Source organism: Sciurus carolinensis, chromosome 7 (assembly GCF_902686445.1).
Source record: "Sciurus carolinensis chromosome 7, mSciCar1.2, whole genome shotgun sequence".
Classification (NCBI taxonomy): Eukaryota; Metazoa; Chordata; class Mammalia; order Rodentia; family Sciuridae; genus Sciurus; species Sciurus carolinensis.
In genome coordinates, this window is record NC_062219.1 from 54274420 (window position 1) to 54291531 (window position 17112).

General features: G+C 39.6%; 1 protein-coding gene across 10 annotated transcripts in view; it reads right to left on the bottom strand.

Moving 5' to 3' along the window:
• Positions 1-17112, bottom strand: part of LOC124988397 (uncharacterized) — a 169944-nt gene that overhangs the window by 140765 nt on the left and 12067 nt on the right. For all 10 annotated transcript variants that reach the window (XR_007109424.1, XR_007109426.1, XR_007109425.1 and 7 more), the window contains exons 2-4: positions 5914-6066; positions 2248-2320; positions 1886-1996 (exon numbers count right to left, since the gene is read on the bottom strand). Coding sequence is in view for 7 of the 10 variants with exons in the window: in XM_047557887.1 (XP_047413843.1) it covers positions 1886-1996; positions 2248-2320; positions 5914-6047 (318 nt within the window). In the remaining 3 variants the exon portion in view is untranslated. The remainder of the gene's footprint in view (positions 1-1885; positions 1997-2247; positions 2321-5913; positions 6067-17112) is intronic.

Here is a 17112-nt window from a genome sequence, read left to right on the forward strand (position 1 = left end):
AGAGAAACAAAATCAACCCAGGATTCTACATTGAATAAAAATAACTTTCTAAAATGAAAGGAAGTTCTCAGTGGTAGAACACATACCTGACATGTAAAAGGCTCTGGTTTGATCCCCAGTATCACATGCACATGCACACTCACACACACACCTACACAGAAGGTAAAGAAATAAAGGAAAGGAGAATAACTTTTGCAAAAAACAGACAGAATTTGTCCATAGGAAACCTGCACTAAAGAAATGTGAAAGGAGATTCTTCAAACAGAAGGCAAATTATGCATGGAAATTTATAGTATACTAGAGTTTCTCAACCTTAACCCTATTGACATTTGGGACTAGATAATTCTTTGCTATGGGAGGCTGACCTGGGCATGGTAGAATGTGTAAGTGCACCTAGGACCTTACCTGACTAAATGCAAGTAGCAACCAACTGTATCCTCCCACCCAGGTTTTGATAACCAAAAGATCTACAGACATTGCCAAATGCCTCAAAGTGGACAAAATGTCTATTACCTTATTCTCTCCATCAACTGTCTCCATTGAGACCCACTGATAGACACATGGGAATGAAAATGCCAGAAAATCATAGGTAAAGCTAATCCTGAATTAAGATAACAACAGCCATATGACTTGCAAATAGAATCTTCTGTTTCTTTGTGGTTAACTTAATTGCTGACTAGTTGCTTAAGAACTTATTTGTGGCTGGCACTGGGGCATACATCTGTAATCCCAGTTACTTGGGAGGCTCAGGTGGGAAGATCACAAGTTCAAGGCCAACCTCAGCAATTTAGCAAGACCCTGACTCAAAATATAAAATAAGAACTGGGTCTGGGTACAGTGGCAACTTGGGAGGTTAAGTGAGAAAGATCACAAGTTTAAGTTCAACCTTAGCAACTTAGTTAGGCCCTGTTTCAAAACAAAAAGGACTGGAGATGTAGCTCAGTGGTAAAGGACCCCTAGGTTCAATCCCCAGCACACACACAAAAAAATTTTGTCTTGGGACTAAGGATAAAGCTTGCCTAGCATGTGCAAAGTCCTGGGTTTGATCCTCAATATCATAAAAAAAAAAAGAACTTATTTGTATGCATAAGGGGATATAACTCCCAACACCGGAATAAAGAATGAGAAATTTTAAAAATTAAAAGTATAAATGCTTATTATAAAAAATTTAGAAAATATATAAAATAGAGGAAATTTATTATCCTGGCATCCAAATATAGTGATTATTAATTTTATGGTCTCTGTCCATCAAGTGATTCTTCATACCTGATTTGACTGTTGTTAACACACACACCTTTATTAATATTAGATTAACAATAATTCCTTTGGCTAAAAAATGGTAGATAGTAGAACAATATTCTACTAAGTACCACTCTGTTTTCCTAAACATTTTGGTAGATATTTAGGTGATTACAATTTATTTTTACTTTTATTACAATGCTGCAATAATAATCTTTATGTAAAACTCTTTTTTTCCCATTTTGAGTTATTTTCTTAAGAGAGATTTCTAGAAATGTCTTCCCTAGATTAGCCAACAGTTTCTGGAGGGCTGGAACTGTCTTAGTCAATGCTGCATTGCCCCATATCAGCACAGGAAGTATGTTTAGTAAGAACTTGGTCAATTGTTCAGGGACAATAATGAACTGAATTGTGGTATAACTGCACTCACACTAACCAAGTTCTGTGCACCACATGTGTTGAAAACCTCTCCGGTAGCCAGCTTTGTTCATAAATGTCTACTAAATTAAAGATATGTTTTTTTTCTTTCTTTCTTTGTATTTTTTTGTGGTGCTGAGGATCTAAACCAGTGCTAGGCAAGCACTCTACCACTGAGCTACAGACCCAGCCCTCCAGATGTGTTTTTAAATTGCAAAATGATCCTTACCTGCAGCAGAAGCAAAGGCAAATTTTCAGGTGTGTACTCTCTTCTTAGGCAGCTCTCTAGCTCCCTCTGCAGGACATCTGCCTGAATAACAAGGGGCTTTGGCTCGGCCACCTAAACCCAAAGAACTAGTTTTAATATCCCAAATCAAAGAACTATAAAATTTCAAATACTACCAAATTAGGCATCTCTGATGAAACAGAGGTCTGCTCTTATTCAACAGGAATCTGGTTGGGATATTTTGTTCTCGTACACACTGTCAATAACATCAGCTGTTTGGTGCAAAAATAAACTTTCCTTGCTAAGTTTCCAAGTTAGCAAAATCACATTTATTGTTGTGTTGAAAGGCCCACCCATCTCCTCACCTGTAAGGTTTTCTTCAGTGCCAGTTCCCTTTCTCTTCTAAAGTAAGAGATGTCCTTCGGTATTTGAACAGAGCTGCAGAAAGTTTTATGCAACAGAGTTGTAATCATTGAGGCTGTGATAAGCCCAGATTATAGCTGGGCCTTGATTAATCTGTAACTCTTCACAACTGCTCATTTTCAAATAAGTATATAGGAGCATATAAAGGCCACATTATTGGGTCTTAAAATCTTTCTCTGGTAGACCTGAGATTTGCTAACCCTTTCCCCAGGACAATTTCTCTCTCCTTTCCCCACACAAACATGGTCTGTCCTTTTACTAATAATTTGCCTCACTATTTCCTACTCCAGAGTCCAGGGAGAGACACTTGGTGAGAATTTTTATTTCCTATGCCTTTATTCCTCCAGTAACCTTATCTCTGACAAGCACAGAGCTTTATCAAATCTCCCTCTTGCCATAGTTGATACATGGAACTGGTGTCTTGTAAATTTTTTAAATGCTTTTTATTTTTATGTTCTTACTGAATTATCTGAAGGTGAAGATGACCTTAAATATCAAACAGGAAATACTCTAGGAATTATCAGAACCGAGCTTTCTGCCTCAGGAACCACTGATCTGTAGGAAAAGCAGGCCTAACAGAAGTGCCTGCTGGCACAGCCTGATTGACCCCGGGCAAGTTCAGCCATGATGTGTTGTTCCTACCAGGGATTCTCTTGCAAGTGGCATAAGCTGCAGGTCCAGGTAGTGGGTAGAATCTGGTCGGGAAGAGCAGGGCTCCCCCTATTGGGCTTGAGATGCACCCCAAGGCTTGGCAGCATGGACAGTAACACTATGCAATTGTCACTTTATCGAGATGGGATTTTGTATTGGCCAAGAAGCCACAGCAGGTAGTTCTGAAACACATGACAGCACCTAGGAATTTTGAGGGAGGTGCAGGCAGTGAAATTTAGGTTCATACTCTTCATATGATCTACTTCTCCTCACAGGTAAGTTCCTTCGTTCCTTTGTTTTTCTAGCACAGGAATTCAACTCAAGGGTGCTCTACCACTGAGCTACATGCCCAGCCTTTTTATTTATTATTATTGTTACTTTTTAAATTTTGAAACAGAATCTCTTATTGCTGAGGCTGTTCTCGAACTTGCAATCCTCCTGCCTTAGCCTCCCAGTTTACTGGGATTTCAGGCGTGGCCCACCATGCCCAGTCCCACAGATAAGTTTTTAAACTTCACGTTAGTTGTACACTTGCCAGCAAGCGGTTCTGTGAAAAGACCGAAGTTGACGGGTTGACGGTCAGGAGATTCATCAACCACAGGAACCTAAGCAACTCATTTAGACACTTGGTGTCAAATTTCTCCGTAGACGCTGGGGGTGTGGCCTCCCTTAACTCCCTCCTCATATCTTGGCTCTGATGGAAAAAGAAAGAGGGACTAAAAGGGCCTTGAGAGTAAATACATTAACAAAGCAATGGTGTAATTTGCATCTTGGCTGCAGCCTCAAGGAGGTGGCTAAGCAGTGACCAACCAGGAAGGAGATCAGCTACTAAAGAAGCGGTTGGGAAAACAGTTGTCTGTTTCCCTGGCCCTCTGGTCTCCTATCTTTGGCATGCTGGGAGACTGGGCAGCATCCCAGTCTTGGCCGCCTGACCCTCTCACTCAGAGGACGGTCCTCTCAGTTAACCTTAAAGTGCCTGTGAATGACCTAAAAGCCTCTGGCGAACCTAAGTGGCAGTGTACACTGACCCAAAAATACAGATTCACGCATTCGTCCATCAAACATTGTCCACCTACCACAAGGCCATTCACTTATTCATTCAGCAAGCATGTAGGAAACACAACCATCGCCAAGTACAGGGTTTATGGGGTGAAGTGAGGAAAAGAACGGAGAAAAAAAGGGGGAGGGTGGAGAAAAAGAAGGAAAGATGATTTTTCAGTGCCCTGGGGAAGGAGAATGCTTATTGGGAGTGGATATTTCCATTTTCCTTGGACTCCAGAACATAAGCACAGCACCCGGCTAACAGAAAGGTGCTCAGAATGGGTTGGAATTAAGTTAGATTCTTCCAGATGGGTGCAATGCTGGGTGGTTTGGGGGAGTGGAGAAATATGGGTATCCACAATTTCCCATTGAAACTGGGGAGGTAAGGGCTTTACTGCTGGTTATGCTTCACTAAAACTCAGGACACAGGTTTGTGAGGGAACAGGTTTAACTGAATGCCAATGAGAAGATAGAGAAGACTTTTTTCTTTCTCATCAAGGGCGTGGAAAGCTTTCATAAGAGGAGCCAGCGGGGCATAGAGGGACAGAAGCCAGGGAATATACATCTGTAGATTTAGCTAGGCTGTGTCTAGCCAGAGAATCTTAATCTAATTTCCTTGGTGACTGTCCTCAGCATGAGGACGCTTTTTGGTCTCTATAGGAAGATGTTCAGGAGCTGTTTCACTGTCGATGTGCTCTAAAAGGACTTTCTGAAAGCCTTTCTTATCACAACACACTTGCCTAACACTCTTGACATGTAAGTTGCAACAATACCGACACTTTTTTTTTGGCCTGTGAAAAATTTGTTTTTTCTAGTTTTCAAAATGCTTTGACATACATTATGTCATTTGATCCTCACAACCAGATAAGGTAGAAAATGTACATACTTTTTTACTTCATTTTTCAAATAAAGAAACCAAAGTTGAAAGAAACTATGACTGTGTATGGGTCATCTTTCCATCTCCTCACACAACCACAATGGCTTTGAAGACCCATCACAAAACACTAAGTAATGGTTCTTCGGAATCACCTCCGGAATGCAGCACTAGTTCACCTGCTTACTGCCTCTTCTGATCTCTCCATATCCCTCACCACCTGCCTTGTACTAACTCCACCCGACAATTTTCATGTTGCTCCTTTTGATGAATTGTGACAGAAACAGGGGATTGTGAAGATCCTGGGGTCCATGAGACTCACCACTTAGGGACTGATCTGGCTACCCTGTTTAAAAGAATTTGATGACTATGGTTGGCAACATTTACCCTATAAAAGAACTCCTAATCCAATGGTATTTTGTAGAATTCATTACAAAATACCGAGCATTATTTCCATTTTTAAATTTCTCATCAAAATCAAGATCAAACTCCGTTAAAATGACATAAGATGAAATCTCTTTTTAAAAAATTTTTTCTTTGCAGTGCTGGGGATTGAACCCAGGGCCTTATGTGTGCAAGACAAGCACCCTACCGAGAGCTATATCCCCAGCCCAAAATCTCTTTATTGAGTACGATTTGTATAGTAGCTTCTTGAACTTTAAGGTGGTAGCATTTGTGAACATGTAAGAACATTTCTCCACTTTCTTGGTAAGACATGATTGCTCCCGCCTGCCTTGACAAATCTAGAATGTAGGAAAACCTTAGGGGCGGCAGTTAGGTTAGAAGAGGGCAGCCAGTCCATGTCCATACTACCCTACATGCTCACGATAGTGCCTGATCTCAAAAGCTAAGCAGGTTTGAGCCTGGTCGGTATTTGGGTGGAAGAAAGGGGCGCCTGAACTGCTGTTGGATGTCATTTGTCTGAGCTTGAGATCACGTCCATTGTCCAGGTCAGAATAAGCGGGGGAGGACTGATGGAGATTACGGGGTAAGAGTGGGAGGTAAAGCCTGAAGACCACATTTTCTCACTGCTACTGCTTACCTGTAAGCCCCCTGAAGCAGCTCCTGCTCTTCTATTTCAGACTTCAGTTCACTCAGTTGCACCGCCAGTTCTTTCTCCAATAGCTGGGTCCTCTCTGTGGAAGTGATCTTATAAATTTCATCCATGATTTGCATTTGCTCTATTTCTGTATCTCTGAAAAAGGAGAGCATAAAGCTTGTGACTGACTTCCCCAGCAACCATTATCCAGCCTGTGGGACTTCAGCTTTCTCCAAGAAATCATGTCAACTTCGTGAAGAAGCATGCTTTTGCAATTTGCAGAGACATTCAGGTTAGACTGTTGTCATTTATTATTTAATTACCATTAAGTAAATAGTAGAGAAAAAGTAGGTTAGAATCTCCACTAACCAAAATCACCTGCTAAAACTTTGCAACTGTTAACACTTAACTGTTACAGGGTCAACACTCCATCAGCCTGGTGCAGGCCCTCACTTCTCAAACAAGATCCCTAAAGCTCAAGAAGTAAAACAAGAATCAATAAGCGAGATGCCACCAAGTTAAAAAGTTTCTGCACAGCAAAGGAAGTGATTAAGAGCATAGCATTGATACCGCTGGTGATGAGAATCAATCAGGGTCAAGTTCTGTTTCTCCAGATGTGAAGATTGAACCCCTGAGAAACACCGAGGCAAGCAGAGAAAGCAAGTTTTATTTAAAGGATAGAACAGAGATAGACTTCACAGAGAAGGAGCCCAGAGCTGGTATCCAAAGAAGTGGTGGGTGCCCGGCCCCTTTTATACATTTTAGATCCCCTATCTTGCTTCTCTCCTGTACACACCCAGTGGTCAGAGAGGAGCCAAAAGGTGAGAAGGCAGCCCTCCAGGTGCCTCTTCATGTCTGCCCAAAGGGCAGCCCAGGAGGTGCTTCATTAACAACCTTTGCCTGTAGGCAGGTAACCTTGGTAACAGGTGGAGGCGGAGGGGAGAGGTCTTTGGAGAGGTCAGCATTTGATTTTCTTTTCTTTCCTTTCTTTTCCAGCCAGTCCCCATCTTCTCAATGAGACCCAACTACTTCTTATTTATATTGACTGCCTTTTGTTCCCAGGCTTCAGCCAGAAAAGAGAGTCTACAGAATAGAAGAAAATCTTTACCAGCTACTGCTCTGACAGGGGATTAAAATCCAGAATATATAAAGAACTCAAAAAACTTAATACTGGTAAATGGATGGAATGGAGAACATCATGCTAAATGAAATAAGCCAGACTCAAAAAATCAAGGATTGAATGTTTGCCCTCATGTGGAAGTTAGAGCAAAATAAGGGGAAAAAAGAAGGGATCAGATATCATAAAGATATAGGGAAGATCAGTGGAGTAGGAGATTGAGAGGGAGGAAGGACAGGAAAGAGGAGGAAATGCAAAGGAATTTAACAAAATCACTTTACAGGCATATATAAAAATACTGCAGGGAATTCCATCTTTATGTATATCTATAAAGCACCAATCAAGGACTTAAAATCACCATACTGCAGTGACATAGCCACATCAATGTTTACAGCAGTTCAATTCACAATAGCTAAACTATGGATCCAACCTAGGTGTCCTTCAACAGATGAATGGATAAAGAAAATGTGGTACATATACACAATGGAATATTACTCAGTCTTAAAGAAGAATGAAATTATTCCATTTGCTGGTAAATGGATGGAGTTAGAGAAAATCATGCTAAGCAAATATGCAGATGTTAATTCACAATAAGGGAAGAATAGAGTTACTTGATATTAGGTAGAGGGGAGTGAAGGGAGGGAAAGGGGTATGGGCGTAGGAAGGATAGTAGGAGTGAAACAGACATTATTACCGACGTATGTATATGACTGCATGATGGAAGTGATCGTACAATATGTATAATCAGAAAAATGAGAGATTGTACTCCATTTATGTAAGATATATCAAAATGTATAAATGCATTCTGTCATGTACAACTAATTAGAACAAATAAAAAATGAGTGAGAGGAAGATCAGTAGAGGAAGGAGAAGAGACAGAGGGAGGAAAGGAGGGAGGGGGAGGGGGACTGAAAGGGAGTAAGTCAAATTATATGCATGTATGTTTTTGTCAAAATGAACCCAGTTAGTATGTATGACTATAATGCTATAACAACAAAAAAAATTGTCTGCTTGAATCAGTACCATATAAATGAATAATAAGGACTTCCTATCTTGAAACAAGACCAAGGCAGGTGAAGGGCAAGATGATCAGGAACCCAAATGCTGGTCATCCTCCGTGTGAAGAAGTTATCTTCTTTACCCATGGCACCCAAAGTCCCGAGCTGCCTCAGAATCTCCAAAGGCACCAGCTGTGGACATGTCAGCTGAATCCTTCTGAAAAAAGCACCCTTCAGTATGAAAAACCCATGAACTCTAAGAGAGCCAAGGCAAAGAAGACAGGTCTCCGAGAGACACCATTAGCATTTCTTTCTTCTGGCAAGGCACCGAGGCAAATTTGAAACGAGCGTGACGTGTAGAAAATGAAGGAATACTGTATTTCCTGGTACTTTTTTGCTGGTCATAGTGGTGCACTCCCGATCCAGGCTACTGGGAGGCTGAGGTGGGAGGGTTGCCTGTTTCTGGTAAAGTCAAAGCTGCCCTGAGCAACTTGGCAAGATCCTGTCTCGGAAAGAAATAGAGAAAGAGAGAGAGAGAGAAAAAAAGAGAGAGAGAGAGAGAGAGAGAGAGAGAGAGAGAGAGAGAGAGAGAGAGAGAGAGAGAGAAAGAGAGAGAGAGAGAGAAGAGAGAGAGAAAGAAAGAAAGAAAGAAAGAAAGAAAAAAGAAAGAAAGAAAGAAAGAAAGAAAGAAAGAAAGGAAGGAAGGAAGAAAGAAAGAGAAAGAAAGAAAGAAGGAGGGAGGGAGGAAGGAAGGAAGGAAGGAAGAAAGAAAGGGGGCGGGGAATGTGGGGGGTTGTCTGGGGATGTAGCACAGTGGAGTTCAGTTGTAGAACACTTGCCTGGCATGTATGAGGCCCTGGTTTGGCTCCCTAGTACCACCAAAAAAAGAAAGACTGAACCTTTTTTCTTCAATTTCTGAGGATTCGAACTTAGACTGAGAACTAGCTCAGCATCCATTAATAAGGGAATGAGTTAAATGGATAAGGACATACTAATACTTAATATTCTTCATTTAAATGTATTTTTCCTTTTGTTCATTTAAAAAAAATTACAAGGAAATTATAGTAACACCATGAAATCACTGAATATGATCTAATGATGTTAAGGTCTCCCTGTTAGTAGGTTTTCATATATATTTGCCTATGTGTGGGTGTGTATATATGTGGACATGCAATTCCTCACTTCGGTATTAATAAGTTATGTGAATTTTTAAAATGGTCTCTGCTCCAGTTTTGACTGTGGAGGTTTTTCAGATGAAAATACCTACCTATTGCCCCGCCTCCAGTGTTCTCAAAGGGTGGAGATTACACACTAAATACTGTGAATTGCAGTTATTGCTGACATCTAATTCACTTCAACAGGAACATGGGTGTGTTCCACAGAGCTACAGCAGTTAGTTTTCTCCATAGTTGTTTTTTTTTTTTTTTTTTTTTTTTTTGAAGACATGAGCTTCTGGCTATGCAAAATATACCAAGGATAGAGAGCTGTTTAACAAGATCAAGATCCCATGAGTATTTGGGTTTGGAAGAAAATAATACTTGTGCATTAGAATGTGTTTTCTTAATTTTGACTGCCTATATTCAACATACTGATTTTACCATTGAATAAAAATAGTGGATAATTTCCCACCCCACCCTCATGAGGTTCACAGTGCGACAAATTCAACATAAGTTTTAAGTACTTGGCATCAATATTTTAATTTATAATGACCCACAAGTCCAGGGACCCATGAATTGCAGGGGATTCAGCAGATGTTGTTTCTGCCTGTTCCTGACCTGAGCAAGGAGGAATAAAGTCACTGTTAGTCCACGTGACAGAGATTTAAAATATTTTAACCTTTTTTTCTCTTTGGCATTCCTAGATTTTCATTTTTCTTTTCAGAGATGTTTTATTTTTTCAAGTTAATCTGCTATCGTTCAACAATTTAAGCTGTGGAGATGCTTTGTGTAGAGTATCTACAGGTGTATGTAGAGTCTTTCTTGGAGAGTCCACATATTCTTTTTGTAAATATTAAAAATGTAAACGTGCATCCACGTCCGGTGTAGGCCGTGAACATGCTGAGTAATAACTCTCCGTGTGTGGCACACTGCTGGAGCTTAATAAAGTGCACCGTTATGTCTCTTAGCAAAAGTCAAATGTTGTTATGAAAAATATTTGCCACTTGGCAGTGTCCTTTCAAGTTGGACAAACAGTTAAACAGCTGCCTTAACAGCTGCATTCCAACAGGCCACCAAAGGCAGCAGCAACATAAACTGGCTGATTCTTCTCCCAGAGGACAGACATTCTGCTTGCACTTCCTGGTCAGTTTCAACACTTCACAACTCAAAAATGAGAACATTTAATCCCACACTGTCTAGCTTGCCACAGATTCAAGTGCAGGATTCAGAAAATTAACATAAGGAGAGGTTCGTCCACAAAATGGATCTGACTCAGAGGAACCCATAGCTGCAGAGCATTAGCTTTAAAGAGACAAACAAGTGTTTATGTGGGGAGGGGGCTGGGGCGTGGAGAGAATAGGTTCCTTTTATTGAGCACCTACTGTGTGTCAGGCAAACTCTGGATCCTCATTTAGTTTCAGAAAAGAGATTCTCAGAAATTTCTTCAATAGCATTTTGATTAAGTACATTCAATTAACTATTGATTACTTTTATATGCTGAAAATACTGGTAAAAATTAAACTCTAAGACAAAGATAGTAAGATTAGCTTGGCAGAGTCAGGAAGTGTTCAGTGGGAGGCCGAGTGGACTTGGACAGAGATGGAGCAGGCATGTTTGAAAGCCACAGAGAGTAACTTCGCACTCTGCTAGGAAAGGGATAATGTGGTGTTAAACATTTCAAGGCACCTACCAAAAGAACAGAAATGCAACATAGAGCTTCCCAGCCAAGTGGGAGTGAGGGGTGAACTGGGACTTTTAAATCCAACAGAAGGCAGGAAAAGGTTGGGGTGGGAGTGGTAGAAATAAGTTCAAATATATCACTATTCATAATAAATGTAAGTGGATTAAGGTTACCCATCAGAAGACATAGATCACAACTTCAAGTGTTCTTAAGGTTCCCCAATTTAGGTGATGTGATATGTGCCAAAATAAAACAATGATTTTTATTCTAAATGGCAGTTATTTAAACTGATCAGCATGCTGACCCCATGGGGAAATTCAACCCTCTTCATGGAGATCTACACAGATAGATACTCTATGATCTTCCTGATTTGTAGCATTTTTTAAACAGATGGACACAACACCATTGTTTTATTTATTTATTTTGTATGTGGTGCTGAGGATGGAACCCAGTGCCTCACAGGTGCTAGGCAAGTGCTCTACCACTGAGCCACAACCCCAGCCCCTGATCCATAACATTTTTTTGGTGGGGGTACTGGGAATTGTTTTTGTCAGATTTTGGTTTCAAGTTTATGCTGGCCTCATAAAACAAGTTGCGAAGTAACTCTCTTTGCTATTTTCTGGAAAAAAAAAATGTTGATTTGTAATACTTCTTCCTTAAATATTTCATCTATAATACATTTTAACCTGAAGTTTTCTTTTTGTTTTCCTTTCAGTAGTGAGGATTGTACCCAGGGGCACTTTACCACTGAGCTATATCCATAGCCCTTTTAAAAACTGTATTTTGAGACAAGGAATTGCTAAGTTCCCAGGCTGGCCTTAAGCTTGTGATCCTCCTGCTTCCCACGTAACTGAGATTACTGGTGTCAGTTGCTTTGTGCGGCTTCTGAAGTTTTCTTTATAGGAAGGTTTTTCAATTATAGACTCAAATTTTTTTAACAGATATGTATATGCATTCATATTTTCTATTTATTTTGTATCCATTTTAATAATTTTTTAAAAAATTCATATATAAAGTACCTAAGTACTTGGGGGTGTAAGGTTGTTCAATAATATTCTCATATTTTTAGACAGGCTTAGTTGAGATATAGTTAACACACCATGCAATTAACCCAAAGTGTATAATCAATGGTTATGGTTTCAGTGTATACACACAGTTGTACAACCGTTACCGCAATCAATTGTAGAACATCTTATCACTCCCCCTGCCCCCCAAAAATGATTAACGATCATTCCCTGTTCTTCTCTGACACTCCCTCTCAGCACATGGCATCCACTAATCTACTTTGGCTACTTTTTGTCCAGAGATTTGCCCATTCTAGACATTTCATGTCAAAGGAACCAGACAGTATGGGGTCTTTCACCACCATCTTCTTTCATTTAGTATAATGTTTTTAGGCTTCACCCATGTTCTAGCACGTATGGGTACTTCATTCCTTTTTAATGACTGAATAACATTGCATTGGATGGCTACACAATATACATTTACTCACTCACTGGTTGGTGGACATCTGGGTTGTTTCCATGTGGGGGCTATTGTGAATAATGCTGTTATGAATTTTCAGACACAAGTTTTCCTGTACGTATGTTTTCATTTTCCTTGAGTATACATGCTGGAGTGGGAGTGCTGGATCAAATGAGAACTCTCTGACCTACTGAGAAACTTCCAGCCGTTTTCCAAAGTGCCTGCACCCTTCTACATTCTCGTCAGTAATGTTTGAATGTCCTCATTTCTCCACAGCCTTGGCAATAGATTCCATATTTTATTGGTACATTATAGTTGTACATAATGATGGGATTTATTGTCACATATTTGTACATGCACACAATATAACAATAACATTTGGCTACCATCACTCCCCAGCACTTTCCCCTCCCTCCCCACCTCTTTCCTCTACTGATCTCCCTTTGATTTTCATGAGATCTGCCCCCACCTTTCTTTTCCTTTTTCCTGTCTAGTTTCTGCCTATGAGAGAAAACAAATAACTCTTGACCTTCTGAGTTTGACTTATTTAATGTAATAGTCTCCAGTTTCTTCCTTCTTTCTTTCCTCCCTCCCTCCCTTCCTTCCTTCCTTCCTTCCTTCCTTCCTTCCTTCCTGTACTGGAGATTGAATCCAGGGGCGTTTAACAACTGAGCCACATCCCCAGCCCTTTTTATATTTTATTTTGAGACAGGGCCTTGCTAAGTTGCTTAGGGCCTCGCTAAGCTGCTGAGACTAACGTTGAACTCATGATCCTCCTGCCTCAGCCTCCTGAGCCAGTGGGATACTAGGTGTGCGCAACTGTACCCGGCTAATTTCATTTTTCTTTATGGCTGAATAAAACTCCATTGTGTATATATACCATATTTTCTTTATCCATTCATCCACTGATGGACACCTAAGCTGATTCCATGGTTTGACTATTGTGAATTGTGCTGCTATAAACACGGGTATGTATGTATCACTGTAGTATGATGACAGAGCTTGGCTTTTCTCTTTTTCATCTCTAAAATGTTGTCATTCAAAGGTTTTGAGTATAGTCTCCACCCCACATAAGATCAGAATCTGGCAACAGCCTGAGGAAAAGACCCCTCATGTGTTTTACACAGTCTCTTTCTCTAGCAGGATTCATCTCCTAAGATTTTACTCTTTCTGAATGAGCCCCCTCTCCTGTGTCCTTCTCCTTCATACCCCCTATGCAGCAGATAACCAATGGGCATGTTTCAGACCATGACCTTCAAGCCTTGCACTTGGGTCCCTCGGCCAAAAAGGGGTCACTGTGACCAGATTGGTAAATGCCCTATGGAAGCAAACTGCTAAGGATTGTCAAGTCACCTTGGAGGACTTTTCCACACCTGAAATTTCTGTTCTGTAATTTTCCATAAATTTCTGTTTCCATAACTTTCCAATGTCTTTAATCATATGATTTTGCAATCCATCTGTTGTAGGGGGACTATGGCCTTTCTATTAAATCCTCCCAAAGTGAAAAATCTCCATCGACACTTGTACTACATGCAAGTAATGCACTCTGATGTTTTTCTACTCTACTTCATTAAAAATAAATAAGCTCTTGGTCATGACCCATTAAATCAATGTCAGGATCCACCAATGTAGTATAAACTAGAGTTTGAGAAACACTGACCTAATAGATATCTGGAAAAAACCGAGGAGTCTGAAATTGGAGGCTCATTTAAGGGGTATGGGTTAAATGAATCTCAATCTTGTCAGTATTATAGGAATTCTGCCTGTATTTTCTCTCAAGGTCTGACAGGGCCAGCTTCTACAACCAGCTTCTCACTGAAATGTTATGGTATTGGTAATTTAATTTTATACTACTCCTTTTCTACAGTTCTTTTTCTCAGTTAAAAGTTCCTCTTTTATTATTTGTTTTAGACTTCATTGTTTTGTTTTCAGCAGTACTGAGGATCAAACCTCTACCACTGAGCTACATCCCAAGCCCTTTTTGTTTTTGAGTCAGAGTCTCACTAAGTTGCTTAGTCTGGCCTCCAACTTTCAATACTCCTGCCTTGGTCTCCTAAGTTGCTGGAATTATAGGTGTATACAACCATACCTAGTGTTAGTCATTAGTATTATTATAACCCCAGAAATTATAAATTTCCTATTGTCTTATCCATAAAGATATGACAGGTGAAAAAAATATATATTCCTATTTTCCAAATCTTTGACTTCCCCATACCATATGTCTTTTACTTGAAATAATAAATCTTCCCAGCATTTATTTATGGAAGGATTTGGTTAACTACCAAGGATCAAAGAAGTGGACACATTGCCCATTATCAACATATACATCATAATCAGAAGATAAAACATCTTACATCCTGAGAAAAGTAGCTAACAAAAACGGAATCACTGTCATTCATTTTCCCCAAATAAATGAGGCCTTAAATTTTATTAGTTACTGACTCCTTAGTAAAAGCGTCTTTATTACCAACCTTTGCAATGCTGATAGATGAAGATCTGTGATGACTAGGGAAGCAGGTGAGAAAATGGTCTTTTCTACCGATACCATGAACAAACAATTGCAAACTTGGTAATGTTGTTGGTTTATGTGTGTTTTGTTTTGTTTATATTTTGATGAGCTAGTCCTTTTAAAACTTGGAATTGCCAGACATGGTGGCACATGCCTGAAATCCCAGTGACTCGGGAGGCTGAGGCAGGAGGATCATCAGTTCAAGGCCAGCCTCAGCAACTTAGCAAAGCCCTAAGCAATTTAGTGAAACCCTGTCTAAAAATAAAAAAATAGAAAGGGTTGAGGGGATGTGTCTTAGTATTTAAGAACTCCTGGGTTCAATCCCAGTGCCAAAACAAAAACAAGAACTTGGAATTGCCTGGCATGGTGGCACACACCTGTCGTTCCAGTTACTCAAGAGGCTGAGGCAGAAGGGTCACAAGTTCAAGACCAGCCACGACAATTTTGTGTGACTATCTCAGAATAAAAAATAAAAAGGACAGGGGATATAGCTCAGTGGTAGAGCCCCTGAGTTCAAGCCCAGGTACCATAAAACAAAACAGAAAAACCAAAACAACAAAACAAACTTGGAGTTGTTGATAAACTTTCCTTGCAAGTAAACTTTTCCAAGTGCTTTGAGTATTTCTTAGATAATTCTGTAGATTCCAAGATTTTGTGTGTTTACTTACTAGAGCGATTCATCACCTACAGCCAAGTTAACCGCATAATCTCTGAAGAGCAAGTGATGGATGGGCTGTTTGAGATACACCTTTTCCCTCTCAGGGTGGCGAAGGGCAGGGGGAGTCCAATGTGCCACCAGGGTCTCCATTAAGTTGTTTCTATACCCTTTTCTGGTTCTGTTTCTTGGCCACACCTGGTTCTGATTTGTACACAACCACTTATTTCTCCTTTGGTGGCTTCTGCTAAGATTATTATTAAGATTATTATTACCTCTCTGGTCTGTAGGGTAACAGATGACAGACATCTGCTTGTACTTTGTTCCTCTTGAAGGTTCTGCCAATTTCCTGTCATCTGAGATACATCGTATCTTTATCAAAGGTCTTAAGACATTGGCTTAGTTGAACTGATGGGCTTCAGGAGCAGGTGAGGAAGCTGCTCTCTCACTCTCCATCTCTGACTTACTGTCTCAGAGCCTGAGGAAGCCTGTCATTCTTCATGTTTGTATGCCACTGAATTCAGGTAAACGAAGACGGAATTTTGTAACCACTAGATCTAGAGCTGCTACTATCAACCAATAACTCACGCTTTTTGTATTCTGATCACATTTCATCTACTGAAGCTGAAGTTATAAATTGAGGTTGGTAGTTCTGTGTGTTTTAAAGAGCCCTTTTTCAAAATGGAAGGCATAGTTTTTTAAAAAAAATAATATTCAATGATATACCTTTCACTGTCCAAAGTTAACTTTCTCCTTCAGGAAGATGTTAATCAATCAATTAATCAGTATACTTGAAATAGTGTTTATGTGATTTCAGAGAAAAAAGTAGAAACTTCAAGGTTTTTGCTTGGTTTGTGTACCCATTCTATAAATGAGCCTGGATTTCTTTTACTTTTCTTGCTTTTTAAAAAATTTCCCCTTCAGTACTGAGGATTGAGCCCAGGGGTGCTCTACCACTGAGCCCAGCCCTTTTTTATTCTTTGAGACAGGGTCTCAATAAATTGTCCAGGCTGGTTCAACCTTGTGATCCTTCCACCTTATCCTCCAGAGTTACTGGAATTATAGGCATGCACTACTGCACCTGGTCAAAGAAATTGTCCTAATTTATAAATTAGTATTGTTGATCATTAAATAATATTTGTAAATTAGCTACCAAGTACAAATTATGATGTATGGATAATTTTTAGAGAATGAAAAAAATACCTTATCCAATACTGGTTAAATAAACCCTTGCTCTGGTTTTTATACATCATTGTAAGTGATGATCAATGAACAGGTTGAAAGGATACATAAACAGGTGCAATAAGTTGATATACATCTTTTTTAAGAAATGTGAAAGAATTTTTGCATGTCTTTCCATGGGGTGTGCATGCAAAATAATGAATTTTTATTCGTAAAAAATGAATTTTTAAATGTATCATGGAAGAGTAAAAATTAAATTTTGTCTGGATATGCCAGAATATATAAAAAAATATTTAAAGATAAATATGAGGGTGTACCTTAGAAGTAGGATGTCTGAGAAAATAGACTTTGCCTTGATTTATTATAAAATGCATTAACTGATTTTATAAGGTTTTCCAGATGTAAAGAAATTTGTTTTCATAAAACAAAAACTTATGAA